Genomic DNA, 15,766 nt, shown 5'->3' with positions numbered 1-15,766 from the left:
AAAACCCAAATCAAAGAGTTTATTCTTCCAGAGGGGAAAAAAACCCCAGATTACAAGTCATATAATTTCTGAGAAAACTTCCAATAAATTCAAGCAATAATAAAATTAGAGAAGAGGCATGTTTTGAGAGCAGTATGCATTTCAAACATGAAAATAAATTTCCATAAACTGAAAAACAACATACTGTTATAATTATTGCCCAGCACCATTTCTAACCATTATCTCTACCCGCTAAGGTTAATTATGTCAAGGAAGCAAACAAAAGAAATTTGCCAAAGGATATAAACCAGCTCAATGAAAACTTTGGCAGGTAATTACAGAAAGTCCAAAACATGAATAAACATTGGTTTGAGTAGTTTATGTAAAAGGTTTCTCAACTCCAATGTTAAATATGATATGGCTTGAAGTACCACCATCAAAAATTTGAACTAGTAACATGAAAAACTGTCCAGTTACCAACTTTGAGAATCCCAAATTCATCCTGTAAAAATTCTTATTTTATATACTTAACTTTTCAGAACATCTCCTTCACTTTGGAAATTTAACTAGTACTTGAAAATTTGTTTTAACAGGGTACTGTTATGGGAAATATCAACCAGAATGAAGCAAACTTATCAGGCAAAAAGAAACTGAAGTTTCTAAGACAACACTGTCCCAGTTTTCTATCTCCACATCTCTCTGGATTTTATCTATAATGAATAAATTTATTTTTTCATTTTTTATCACTGTAAGTTCAATCATTTGGTTATAAATTTTGGTTGTTATTACAACAAATTATAAATACATACATATTTGCTCTGAATTCACAGTTCTTGCTCTCTTTTTTTCTTCCTCCCTTACCTTAGATGTACCTTTAGTGGAAAAATAAAGGCCAGATCTTCTCAAAAGAAAGTACAGTTTTTTCCATGATTTTTTCCCCTGCTCCTTTGCATGCAAATAACCATGAATCTCAGGGTATGTGCTGGAGCTAAGGAACATCTGAAAGAAAGTATCAGACATGCATTTTTCTTTTCCTCTGAAACCAGCTTTGTGTTGCATTAGTGTACTCAGGGCTAAGGGGAATAACTCCTAAAGACACTATCACACCACAGTAATTCAGTAATGATTGCATCTAATCCCATTAACAGTACCTCTGATTTAAGGCATGTAAGAATGTTACACAACTCCAAGGTATGCTAAGCAAGTCACATATTTATACAGAACCATATGGTTGAAATGAGAGCATTACTTCTGCAATATGGGAACTTCTGCAACTAAACCAAGGTAAGAAGTACTGATGCCTCAGACCCTATTTATATAAAACTGCTAATCAGTGCTAACAACAGAAGAAAAAATTATGTCCCTCTCCTCACTCACCATGTTACAAACCAGAGAAATTAACTGACCTGAGTTAAACTCTGAATTACAAAACCATGCAGGTCAGGCACATATTAGCATTTTCAAAAGGAGGGAATAAAGGTCTCTGCACCTGCAAAGTGCTTAAGGAGGAGCTTTAGTTGAACCAAAACCAGAGAGACTGGGCTAGTCCCCAGGACAGATCCTGCCTCCACTCAGAATTTTGAGAGACTTCTCTTCAGCCATTTCATCAGACATTGTCAGAATGCAGCACAGCTCTTACCTTTCTGAGGCTTAGACAATTCTACTCAGTCTGCAAAAGTATCCACTAAAAGTGAGCAACCATTAACTTTACCTAATTCCATGTAATGCATTCACTTTTATCACTCTTCTTCCAATAACACTACTCAGAGCTATGACTCTAAACAGATTAACCCAGAATTCTTCTATTTCCTTATATGCCACAGAATCTCCTGTCACTGAGCTCTTTAAGGAACCTTGCCCCAGGACTGGTCTGTGGTATGATAAATTCTGTCAAGGCTTATATAGAGGTATGGAACAAAGAATTTTTCTGGTCAATATCTGCAGTTTTCACTGCTGAATTTTTCTTCTATCCACATCTATTTCCAGAAAATCTTATTTGAGGAGTGAAACAACAGATTACAAGGCTGGATGGACTCACCAGTACTGGACTCCAGCAGAATGAAAAAGTGAACCTGATTTTGGAAGCACATCAAATCCTCTGGCTACTAAATAATACAGTCCAACCAAAATATACAAGGTTTCTTTGACTTTTTTTGTTTTCTTGCCTAGCAGTGAGATGCATGACTGTACCAGCTGCAGCCCAACCTGAGCTGCTGTGAATGCAGTAACAGGAGCAGGGCTCCACTGGCAGGGGAGGGCCCCAGGACTGCATTATGAGCAGCTTCACTGCCATTCACCTGAGCACTTCAGCTACAGAAAGCCTAGGTCCATCTGTCTGCACGTGCTGCTGGCACACAGCTGTGTGCAAATGCAGTTTAAGCTATTGGAGCCACACTGATGCAGATGGGTAGGTCTTGGTACATGTTCCAGCTGTAAATCTTCCTTTTTGCCATGTACTAACAGGTTCACTGGTGGGAAATATACAGGCTGAACTGAAAAAGTGTAAAATCCATAAACAAAGTCAAATGAAAGCCTTGGGGAAATCTAAACGAGTCAATGTATGCAAAACAAAAAGAGCATCTTTTTAGGCTTTAATGTCTCTGCTGAAACTAAAAGGAGTGGTTGGCTTCCTGCCTGCACAAGTGTCTTCCCCAGGATTTCTGCCATAAGAGCTTCAAACCAGAAATGCTGTCATGAAAAACACTCCTCTTACTCAGCAGACCTAAGTGCAGGAGCAATACAATGCTAAGCTTCGACAGTCATTGTTGTAGCCATGCTATCGATTAAAATAAAGTAGCAGTAGTGCTAGGGAAAAGGCAATCTCAAATCCATCTTTTGCTTTCTAAGACAGCTGAGGACTGTGCAAGAAAACAGAACATGAACAAGCTGTAGTCAAAACCATTAACTGTCAGAAGGATGAGCAGTAAAAATATTTCAGAGTGAGAACTGAATGTCTGTAATAAATGCCAAAAATGAATGATAGTAGGAAAGAAAATTTCCTTGGGTTGTTTTCTGTTTCAGGTTGGTTTTTGTTGGGGGTTTTTTGTTGCTCTTCTGTTTTGTTGTTTTGGGTTTTTTTAATGGAGGTACATATAAGTTTGTTATAAGAGGGAATGGATCCCTGTTTATGCAGATAAAAATAAGAAAAATCCTTAATACTGGAAGAAGAGGGTTGAGCTAAATGATGGTATGCTGCAGATAGGTTACACAATATGCAGAAATAAACTGGCACCCTTTTCCCCACACAGTGAAATATATACCTGGATACGTAGAGTGGTGTCAAATGCCATGTCTCTCAGCGCTAAGGACTTGAATACCATTTGATTAGCTGTAAACCAACTAATTTAAAACCATTCTGAACATGAAACAAAGCAAATAAAAGTCTTTTGTTGCAAAAAACACCCCCTAAACAAATAAACAAAAATCAATCAGAAAGTGGAAAAAAAAAAAACCAGAATGGGAAAAACAGTGCACAGTCTCAGATGAATATAATATAATGCAGAAATCCTAGATGTCACTGAATCAGATAAAGATTGAGAGCTGCACTCCTAACTTTAAAACTTACTGGTCTACATCATCAACATTTTGAATGAAAGAATAGCTGCAGTAGCAGAAACAACAATATCTGCTAAGGTGGATCCTTCTTGAGCATTTATGCAGTGTTTTGGGGAGTTAAAGAAGTTAAAGAAGCCATCATTGTACTAAGTTTTTGTGAATCATGCTGAATTTAATGACTGTTTCTTCAAAGATGTGATGACAGCTAGCCATGATCCAGACCACTACTACTACTGGGAATGAGCTGGATTTTTACCCTGAACCTGCTGAGAAATTCTGGGTACACCATGTAATTCTGGTGAAGAATTGATTCTGAGTCTCAGTACTGTCTCCTATAGGCTTCAGTCCGCCTGAGAGGTTTAGACTGGGAAGCCAACAAAATCTAAAGTGGACGAAAGAGTAAGGCAATGGGGAGATTAAAACAACATCCAGGAGATTGCTAAGAGACTGAAATTCAGTGCAGGTCTGTTTGAGCCTGAAGCCCAGAATGGCAGTCAGGTGAGAAACTGGTTAGGGAAAGAGGGACTTGCTACAGCAGGGAGATTAAAGAAATGAAAGCCTCTTAATCTTAAAATCTTCATACCATGTTCATTTTTGACTTATTTTAAAACATCCAATTTCCATAAATAGCCTAAAGCAAGCTCCACATCACCCAGACTGCTCACCACTATACAAGTACATGCAGCACTGTGTCTCAAGAGCAGCTATACCCTGATCAATACAGTGACACACCTCTCCTGTAGGCTAAAGATCGTCAGGACAGCAATTAAACCTCTCTCCTTGGTATACACAGACATTCAGGATATCCCAGACCCAGGACTTTTACTTAGCACATGCTAAATGGACAGGAGACAGATGAACTTCTCTTTTGTTTTTGTGGCTCTTTTCTACAAAGATGTTCTGATTCAAAATCATCAGCCAAAATATTCACTCTTCAACTTTCAATGAGAGTTAAGAAAAACAGACCTTGAAAACATTTTACTTGCTTACAGCTCAATCCACAAAAGGATACAAAACTATCAAAGTGATTTTTTAATCACTTGTAAGCATTGAATTGTCAAACTAATGTCTCTTTTGATACTTAACCAAGCACATCACAAATAATAATGCGGCCCATTAACTTGTCTTAATGAAAGTTTCCAAGGAAATAGTGACTCACTGTAAACAATTTACCCAAAGTTTCTGCTGAAATGCGCACAAAGGCTGCACAATCCACCAAGGTGTTCTCTACTTCGTGCCTATTAAGTTTTACTTAATGAAATACAATTAAACATACAATCCAACACAAAATAGCAGCAGAGGAGGGTTTGCAACGTGTTTTTCAAGCTACCAAAATGGGAAGTAACTAGATGTATTTAGAATGATTCTTAATGTTACCTACCAGCTTTGAACACATTCTAGATCTCACAATATGGGCTTAAAGAAGTTCTGCACAAGAATATATGGCAAAAAGGTCTCTTTTTTTAACTGCTAAATTACATTTGTGAGAAAAAAATTTAAAGTTCTATTAACATAGGGGACATAGTTTTCTAAATTAAATGTTTATGCTAGACTGCAAAATCTGTGTTATGTAGGTGGCAAAAGGGAAACAATTTTCATTAGATTTGCAGCACTTTTGAAATCACAAAAATTTTATTTATGTTTGTAAAAATTACTTACAGTCTAGTGTGTGTCAAATTTAATTTGCAATTTTTTTTGTTATATTTGGGATAATCTTAACATCTTGATTAACATCCACTTTTATAAGGATATAACTTTAATATGGAGGAGTGCTTTGAGAATTAGTTACTTAAATGGTTCTCATTTACTGGTGGATGCTAAGGTGGACTTTATCACGTAGATTTTTTTGAAAATTGTAATTTCTATGTGTCCTTCTGCTTCTGCCCTAAATATGCTGTATTATTATACTGCCTTTACAATCATTCTTTATCCCCAAAACTCATGCATAGAGTTGCTGTCTTAAGATCAGTGGAAGTTCTTCTTCTATTATTTAATTTTTCTAATGACAAGCAAACAAGAGTGATGTGTATGTTTCCACCTTTATTACTCATTTTTCCCCTCTTTGAAAGTAAGAAGATGATCCCTGATACGGTCATTCTGTATTATCATTTCATTATTCCCACTGTAAATTAGAATCTCGTGTCTGCTTAAAAGATGACTAACACTGAGTGACCTACCATAATTTTTTTTGAAGGCTACAGTAGCCTTCAAGCTAACAAATCATACTAGTCAGTCTAAATTTTCTACTCATTAAGTTTAACCATTTAACTCTTTTTATATCCATTTGTGTCACATCACCAGTTCTTTAGTATTGTACCACAGCCTGCTGCTAAGTTTGCTCAGCACTCCACCTATTTAAGGAAAAAGGGTCTTTCACCTGAAATACCCAATAAAGGTATTTAATGTTTTCACTGCATTTCCTCTGTTTTGGTGCTTCTTGATTCTTAAAGGATGTCCAAGTTTCCAAGTGTGGACATATAATAGCTGCTTGAAAGGGACACATCATTTCATACCTCTTGAGGAAAAAAGTTATTAGCCATGTCTTGAATTATTCAAAACATAGCAACAGATCCAACAGCAATAAGGAACTATGCTGACACAACAGAGATAATGGGAAATTGTGAGCTGTGCTGGTTCATCTTCACTCAAGGATTACATACCTGTAATATCCCAGAGTGGCTTAGAGCTGCATTGGTCTCACTTGGAAAAGATATCATATGATCTGGAAAAAAGCTCTGTAACAACAAGAACTTGGATCAAAGTTCTGTAGAAATTAATATAAAACTTTCTCTTTTGTATGTGCAATTTAAGTTGTCAGTGCAGTGCAAGACACTGAAGATTCCCTGATCCAATAATTTAGGCTTACCTTAATATCAAATTGGCACAGGCTATACATTATTTGCTGAAAAACACAGAATTTTGAGATAACGTTGATAGTCTCTGGAAGAGGCTTTCAGACACCAGTGCAAATCACATTGCAAATTTGGCCCTTAGTGTTGTTTTTCTAGCAGTAATTTCTATTGCTGTTGACATACAAGACTTGCCTGGGGTTTCAATATGCTACAAAGTAAGGAGGTTATACACCAACACACTGAAAAGTGCATTGTTTACTATTGTTTTCATCACACTTGAAACACAGTAAAATATTTTGGAATAACTTCCACTAACATGGAAAAGGTTGTCTCAAAGGTTTTTTAATCTTCTATTTTATGTATTATACAAATTAACAAAAAAAATCTGAGTATATCAATATGGTTGGGTTAAAAGTCTACAATTAAAATGGCAGTTCCATTATCAAGGAAAGCTCAAGGGATAATTTATGGGACAGACCTGCAGCTGGGGTGTTCAATACAGTCATGCAGATCTGAACCACACAAGAGTTTGACTATCACAAATAATGTTTTCTCAAGACCTGGACAAGTTTGAAGTTAATATTCCCTTGGCCACCCAATGTCCAGAAATTTCCATTTTTAATGAAATTCAACTGCTGGTTGTTATTAATTCATATTAACTCATTATGATAAAGCATTCTTGCTACAGCTGGGCCCAGATCACCCAGAAGAACTCTGCTTAGCCATACCTGCCAAAGCTGGTGTAGCTGCAGGTCTGGTTAAACTGGTTAAACAATACATAAACTTAATTTTTGGAGGCAACAGACAGAAATTGATACATAGAAAGTCCCACCTGAATATGAGGAAGAAATTTACTATGTAAGTGATCACATACTGGAACAGATTACCAAGAAAGGTTGTGGAATCTCTCTCAGTGGAGATATTCAAGAACCCTCTGGATGCAATCCTGTGCCATGTGCTCTGGGATGACTGCTTGAGCAGGGAGGTTGACCCATTCTGTGATTCTGTGGAAGCCTCCTTACTAACTGTAGACCATCTCAAGCTGAATTTTTTTTCACTGGTATTGTGGTATCTCCATATCTAGGACAAATCTATCATAATTTGTCCAGAGACACACAGGTCAATCAAAGAAAAAAAATCCCCAAACTCTTACATTTTTTTGTTATCTTTACATATTTACCTTTTTATCTTTTACACAGACAGATAATCTGAGCTCCCTTTCACTTTTTACCTTTTAAGCCCTCACACAATTCTGCTATTTCCTCCTTTTACATCTGAAACAAGCTGGCTTTATAAGAGTCAGCACTAGGAGTTGTCCAAATACACCATGGAGCAAACAGATGGTAAGCTCCTTCTGCTGAGCCAGGACTGCTTCCATGGCCTTTGCCATCAGCCAAAGTCTGAATCAGCAGCATTAACCTTTGGCAACATCTCTGAGTTACAAGATCTCTCTGCTCTCCTTGCATCCCTTATGTATGCTAACTTTGGCTTCACTTTCACTTACCCCTAATAGGTTATGGCTGCTCATGGCCTTTTGTGTCACTTGTCATTTAGCTACAGCTGGGAGAAGCTGCAATTGGGCAGTGCTGGGCCAGAACATTCAATTTTCACTTCAACAATAAAATCATCTTTGCTACAGGTGCCCCACCTCACACTGCTTCATTTTACGTTATGTTGTCACTTGATGAAAAGTTCACGGAGTTGCCAAAATTTAATTTTGTTTTACATCCATGTGAAAATTTCAATACAATTAAACCCATTGCTGCTCCCATCACCCCCAAAAATAAAAAAATGAACATGGATGCTTTACAGCTGTAAGAAAGGGACCAGCCAATGATCACATGCACTACAATACATTCCTGTATTTCACACATTCCCTCTCGATTATTCCTTATGCTGTTGTTACACTAAAAAATTTAAACTCTGACTATCTCTGGGCAACAAAAAAGGCTGCTTTTTAGAACAGTAATTGCACCACTTCACAAATATAATGTTAGGACTTACCAGTGGATTTTTAAAAAACTCATACTTTGCATAATTTTTTCTAAAATACAGTTTGGTTTCCTCTTCCATTACCCAATTTGACTGGACTTCCATCACTAATTCATGGTCTTCTATAGCTCTTCCTATAAGAAAATAAACAAACAAACAAAAAAAAAAATAAAAAGAAAATGCAAAAGCAAATATCAAGCTCATGACTAGCAGAAGACAAGGAATTCTCACGACCTACAGATAAACTGGAGCAAAGTTAAACTTCCTTTGAATTTAGCTCATTCTTCATTGAATTTAACCAATTTTTGAGTCCAAAAAGACTGAGATTAAGGATGCTATATGAAAACCCCATTTTGTAACTACATTAAATGAAGCAAATAAAACCACAAAGAAATTCAGGAAACAAAAAATACCCAAAAATAGTGGAAGGAAAGTAAGCATTTTAAAACCTTGTACAGGTTGTTCTACTCCAAAACACATTCTTCAGATGCAAGGGCAAAGAGACACTAAAGAACTGAAGCTCTTAGTTAAAAACAGCATTTTTTTTCCTTTCAGTTTTATAGAGAGAAAGTGCTCCTCTGAGATGACATTTAAAACTCTTAAATGCTTGGCATTGTGACATTTAAGAAAACACCATTTCCTCAAGACTTACTTCTTGGTAGAAAAATATGACATTGTGCATCACCCCAAAGGATGGGTAAAGGTGCTGATATTTCTTTATTTTTAAGGTGTCACAGAAAAATATTTTATAACTGAGTAAACTTACTTTTTTGAAGGAACTGAAACACTGACTGCCCTCAAAAAAAAAAAAAAAACATGCCTGTAATCACATCCCTAAATGGTGACATGAAAAAGCTGCCCTTCAGTTTAGGTAGATAAATTTGTCCTCCAACTAGACTGGAGAGTTTCGATCTCCCTTTCTAGCATCTCTTTATTACTGCTATCTCTAACATGAGGAGCACCTGCTACAGTGTACAACAGCCTCCTTCACTATGGAAAGTATTTATTGCATATGAAAGATTTTATACTGGAGTACATGATAAAACATATTTCAAAAAGCCTCCTCTCTAACCACCCAGTGGGGAAAAAATTTAAACTAAATAAAAAATAGAAAGACATTGCTGAGCACTATTGCACAGGTAATGCTTTATAAGCCTTCCCAGCCTTCCCAGACTACCTGAAAGAATGCAGAGTGAAATCAAAATGCAACTGAAAGATACTGATGATGTGCCTGGCCAAGGCACCACCCTCTACTCAAAAGAAGATCCCTAGAACATGTGTGTTCAGCTGCAGAAGCAAACCCAGAACTGTTTACAGTCAGCACAAAAAATTCTCAGTAGAAATGGAAAAATTTCCAGATGAAGATAGTAATTCCCTTATAGAGGAGAGCAGTTACGGGTAACTGTTCTGCTTTCAGAGCCTGTCCTGGTCAGGGGAACTGCAGTGGAAGTTTGGGACTCCCAGCACCAAAGTACTTGGTGGTAGGCATGACATAACATCATCCAAATTTAGGCACACTTCAGCTGCTTTCAATGATCTTAGACACTGTGAAAACCATTCAAAAATGTATTTGAATTCAATATGTTAGGACAAAAAGAACACACACAAGAAAGGTACAGTTCTGAAATATATTGATTTATAGAGCTGCAAGAATTGCTGAACTTCAGATTTTTGAAATAGAACCCTCACTACTCAAACTTGGGAGTTGGAAGGCTGAGCAGTGAGGACACAACAGTGCAGTGAGTGCAGTGAGGACACAACCATCTTTAGTGTTCAATACAGCTCTGCCCTGAAGGGCATACATGTTTGTGAAAACTGAAAGATAGAGACTGTGGGTTTATGCTTTGCTTCAGGTGGGAGTTTTGTTGGTTTTTTTTTCCTTTTTAAGCCTTCACAGCAGATAACTCCACACAGCAATGAAGACACAATCCAGTGATGTAATTAATGTCTGTCTTGATTAAAAGTAGAACACTGTACTCAGCTCACTAAGATTCATGCAATTATATCTAATTCAGGAGTATTCAGACAGCTGCTAGATTTTAAAGAAAATATTCACTAACTGATGGATGAATTATTAATCCACATCCTCCTGGAGTTTACACAGACACACACATTTGCTCACGGCACTTCTCCTTTCAATACCGGTTCACTTAACCTATGAGATGAAAAAGATTTTACCAATTTACATTGGTAAAATACACAACAATAACAAACAGAAAGCAATCCCAAACTAATTCATCATTTGAAAAATATTTGTTCAAGCTACTCTTCTAGTGCTTAACAATCTACTTCAAGTAAGTCAAGATGAATATGTTAATTCTTTCTAACAAAACCAGATCTAAATCAGTATGGTAAAAATCATTCCATTATTGTTCAGTACTTAAAATATATATAGTGGATATCTCAAATTGTTCCTTTCCTTGGCCAATAATATGAATTGCCAACGTCATCATCTAGGAAATTATTTTACTTTTAAAATGAAGCATTCACCTTTTTCTAGGACTACACTGAAAGCAGCTGGAGCAATTATAAAACTGCATGGTGAATGAAGGTCTTCAGCAATTTCAAGAGTATCAGAATATTAGGAAAATAAATTTCACTAATTATTCGATATTGAAATCTTCCAAGAAATCCTCCAGATTGAAGAAAACACACAACTTGTCAAAAAGTGTGCTGTGCAAATACAGAAAGCTGGAGAAACAGTGCCACTGTTATTCTGGCATGCTTTAACAAAGGTGTCTTCTTCAATAGTTACTACACTACTTTACATCAGCTACACTATAAAATACAAAAACCACTTCTACTGTTTATCTAGTACTGTTTTCTAAAGCCATTTTGCTACCTCTTCTTCTACAGCAGTCATTTTCAGCCTCGACCCAGATTTAACTCTGACCTTGCTCTGAGTTGGAAGCATCTTACAGCTAATACATTCAGTGCAAAAGGTTACAAATATCTTTGAAATCTTACAAAGCAAGAAAAGATATTTGAAAAACATTTGTGTCTGCCTTCATAGGATAAAGGAGTATAAAAGGGCACAAAATAGTTTTAGCTTTTGAAGTTCATCCTTAAAATACAGCTGTTAAACATAATTGAGTCAGAGATGCACAGTTAAGTTTATTTTCAACAAATGCACACGGCTGGATTCCCTAGATACATCCAGAGAAAGGGACTCTAACAATAAAATTTAGCCATACTTAAATATCTGGGGGAGAGGGAGGGAGGGGCCAGGGAAATGTTTGGGGGGGGGTGTTTGATTTTTGTTTGTGGTGTGTACATCTTTTTTTTAAATCAACACCACTGGAGTTAGCAGGTACCAATGCAGTCTCTTTTGAAAATTAAGAACTCCATGGAGTTTTCTATGTATTTTAGAATGCAGGAAGGCATCCAGAACATCCTCTTTTTCAAGCCACACTTTGCACTAGCAGATGGAACTGCCCTTGAAGTTGCAGAAGTACTACCTTTTTTAGCTCTAGTACAGTGCCAAAGTTCAAGAATAACATGGAAATTTTGAGTGATGTGAAATTATAACCATATTTCTTTGGCATTTGTCTTCTAGTAGATTTTTTTTTCTAACATAATTTCCTATCAAAAGCACACACAATACAATACTGAAACACAGTGCTGTGAAAGCACGTAAGATTGTCTAAATTGTGATTCGGTTCAATATTACATTCCAGCATGGGCTTCTAAACTCCTCTCTTGCTAAGGAAAGTCTTCCCTGTACTCTGCGTTTTTTACATCTCTCCCTATTTACATCATTTCTCCCTACAATTAATTTGCCTTATGTGTTTTTCATTGCAGAAGTACACCTATACACTTCAAAAAGGCACAGAGATCAGAAGTTATATTTTGAAACCACACATTACACATTTTGAACTCTATATAGAAAAAGACAAGTTTTAATACACTAGAGGAACACTGGCGATGTGAAAGGCTTTCAGAACATCTTGTTACCAGCAACTTAAAATACTACACATGGCATTGCTTCAACACAGTTCCCTGATCCTATGTGGGGGTTTAGATGAATGGTTTTGTTTTCCTTTTAAAGTAGCACTGTCCCAGAGTTCACCATAAATCTAGCCAAACTGAATGTAGTGAAGGAAAACACTGACAGCCCACTCTGATATTATTGCTGAAAACCGAGTGCTGTAGTAAAGATAAAATAGCACTGTGTAACCTCTTTCTGTCCCTGATGTAAGATATTTCACTCAGGTGTGTTGGGAACAAACAGGATTTTATTTGCAATTAAAATAACCCAGGTCTTTCTAAAGATAAGCAGGAAATACTAACCATAATAGAGGAAGAACTGCCAGAGAAAAGCAAGGTACAGCCAGGAAGAATTTGCAATAAGAACTTTAAATGTTAGTGTCTTCCAAACGATTCTCACAGATGCAGATCAAGCAGTGTGAAGCAAATGTACTGTGAAAAAAATCTAGTTTATACCTATGTTTTCAAAAATAATCAGAAGCAACAACCCCAAAAAGCAAAAATTCACACAAGACTTCCCATAATTTTGCTTCCAAGCCTTTTTACTAGAATTGTCCTTCCATGTGAAAATACAAACCATACACCTAATTTATCATCATATCACTATATATTATTAGTCTTACCTAAACCTGTGTGGGTAAGTTGCTCAAAGAGAGTCCAGCTGTGGTCATCAACATAGTGGTTCTTCAGTATCAAGAGCTGGCACACATCTCTGGCTGTTATATCACTTGGGACTTCCAAAGCTCTGCTAGTATCATCTTCACTATACACTTTGATCACCTGCAATAAATAAAAAACCCTAAAATATCCATAAGTTTAATCTTTGCTTCAGTTACTCCATATATGTTGCTCTCTCAGCTTCATGACTGAGACAAGAACCCCCACACACAGAACACAACATGAAAGACAGCTATTCCTCTCTAGTGCAATGGCATAACTGAGAACAGAACAGCCAAGCAAAGCATATTCCACTTCTAAATTTAATTACTGGATATCCCTTGCCACAGGACACTGGGCAGATTGGTGCATTAGCTTTAAAAAAACATTAATAGAGAGATAAATAAATGCAGTGAAACTGTACATTCTTAAGTACGCTGAAAAAGAAACTGCAGAGCATAAAAAAATGGCGAAACTCAAGAACTCTGTAACTGCAGAACTGTAGAAAAATTTGATATAGGAGTTAGCTCAGAGAATGGCAATCAGACTCAAGATGCTCACAGTTCTGTAGACAACAAAACAGGAGATGTTACAGAGTGGCTTCAAATTTTGACAAGCAAGAACTGGAGTTCTTGCACACACATCCTCAGCTTAAAGGGTGTCCAAGATGCTTTTAACTGACAAAATACTCCTCTCAGTTTATTGAATTTTTCCATATTCATGAGAATGCAAGACAAAGCTCTCCCGAAATTTATGCACAAAACCTAAATACCATTGTAAACCCCTCATTAAACAGCAAGATACAAGTTCTCGCTTTAAAGACAAACAAGCCTGTTACTGTCAGTCATTCTTAACAGCTGCCTTACCAAATACATGCTCATTTCAAGCATCTAATAAACAACCAGCAACGTATTGTGCCTTAACTTGTCAAGGCAGCTCCCTCTCTACTTTGTGCTGAAGTTGGTACGAAAGTGAGCAAGAACTCCAACTCTATCTCCTGCCACCTGTGTCTTCCCACCAACAGAAAAAATCCCAAAATAATTTAAAAAAACCAGGTCCTCTTACTCATGTTTTCCAAACATCAGGTCAAGGAAAAAAGATTCCATTTGTAAACCACACTGAGATTTCAAAGCACACTGATGGCCTCACCCCTCTCCACAAACCTGGTTTTCTCAGTGGAACTAAAGATATACAGCAGTTTGGTTCCAAACTTTGGCCCTGTGCATTAAATGAGAATGAAGTCCATGACCATTTGCTTTAATATTGCACCTAACAAATGTTGACAGGTCAAAAATTCCACACAATATTGAACCCCCCTTGCCACAACACCACTCTTCAAATATATGCCAAACATTAAATTCATGCTCCTGAAGTACTGAAAAACCTCTCCCTACTCATGCATCAACCACCTCAAAGCTGACACTTTCAAGGGAAAGAGGCAGACCTCAGAGAAAGAAGATCCAATGGGCCTAAGCTGCAGCCCAGTACCTCCATTTAATACAAAAGGCAAAAAGTGGCATTGCCACTGAATTTAATACTGCCAAAGCAGCCATGGGGGATGGCTGTGGTTGGTTTTGTAAGATTTCCGTGCTTTCACAGTGCTCCCTCTGCTAAGCAAGGGAGACCAGCAGCAATGCAGCCTACTGGCAGCAGAGCCTGGTTCCACACACACTAAGTCCTACTCCAGTCACACAGAAATTATGTATGGCCATTCAAGCTAAACTAGCATGAATTATTTAAATTCCTGCAATATTTACAATGATTCAAAGATGAAATCAAAAGATGTGTCTAGCAGGGAATGTGCACTGTGAATGGGATGGAGGGCTGTAGGGGTGACTAGAGGAAACAGTATCCCATCACCTTAAAAGAGGTCCTACTCTGGGGCAGCACTGAAAGTCACAGACAGCTTCATTAGTCTGTCCAGCAAGGCTGTGTCAGGCTAAACCTAAAGGATTTTACAGGCTGGAATGCCCAAAAGGAGAGAGACAGTAAAGAAGGTGAAAGCAAAGCAAAGAATTGAAGCAACTTTCCAAGTATTGACTATTGCTCTAAGTCCCTTCCAGCTGAAATACTCTGTTTCCCAATATTCTTGCAATAAATCCAGGGTGGGAATCCACATGAGCATGCTGGCTAGGGACTCTATGGCACAGAGCAGCAACTGCAGCTTTCCCCAGGCACTCATCAAGTTCAGTGATACGCTTATTTTACAGCAAGAGCACGTACAGCCCATGCTGAGGCTCTTGATGGATATTTTAAGAGAAATTCTTTTTAAAAGGGTTAAGAGTCGCAGTGCAGATGACTTCACTCTTATTGCTAGAGAAACAGAAAAAGAGTTTTTAAAATGCTGGAGACAGCAACACAAGTCATGATAATGAGCTGCCTGTGGCCATTCAGCTCAGGGAGTGGGAAGCCTCGGAGGTGGCCTTGGACTACTGGAGCTCAGCTAAAGCAAAAGAAAACAACACAACAGAAAAAAACAAGGAGAAAAGAACCCAGTGTATATTCTCTGTGAGTATTCTCACTCAGCTTTCTCAGTACAGGGAAATAAATCCTGCTCAAGTCTAGGACAACACATCACCCCAGCTCATAGCTATGATGGGGTACCTTGTAAAACACAAATGCTGTGACCTTTTTCTCCTACTTGCAAGGGATTCGGATGCAGCAGGAGACAAAAGTCACCTAATAGACTCATCAACTTCTGTCACACATTTTTCTTAACAAACTGGTGTAAATCTCATCACTTA

The 15,766-nt window shown here is 37.4% G+C and overlaps 1 protein-coding gene across 1 annotated transcript in view; it reads right to left on the bottom strand.

Annotated features, from left to right (window-relative positions):
- The window catches only part of GRB14 (growth factor receptor bound protein 14), a 60,597-nt gene that overhangs the window by 12,166 nt on the left and 32,665 nt on the right, over positions 1–15,766 (bottom strand). Inside the window, exons 3-6 of the mRNA XM_063400637.1 lie at positions 12,989–13,145; positions 8,391–8,512; positions 6,195–6,269; positions 841–978 (exon numbers count right to left, since the gene is read on the bottom strand). Coding sequence (XP_063256707.1) covers positions 841–978; positions 6,195–6,269; positions 8,391–8,512; positions 12,989–13,145 — 492 coding nt within the window. The remainder of the gene's footprint in view (positions 1–840; positions 979–6,194; positions 6,270–8,390; positions 8,513–12,988; positions 13,146–15,766) is intronic.

This window comes from Prinia subflava, chromosome 6 (assembly GCF_021018805.1).
Source record: "Prinia subflava isolate CZ2003 ecotype Zambia chromosome 6, Cam_Psub_1.2, whole genome shotgun sequence".
Taxonomy (NCBI): domain Eukaryota; kingdom Metazoa; phylum Chordata; class Aves; order Passeriformes; family Cisticolidae; genus Prinia; species Prinia subflava.
Note: the sequence above shows the minus strand (reverse complement) of the source record. Positions and strands in the feature narration are given on the sequence as shown.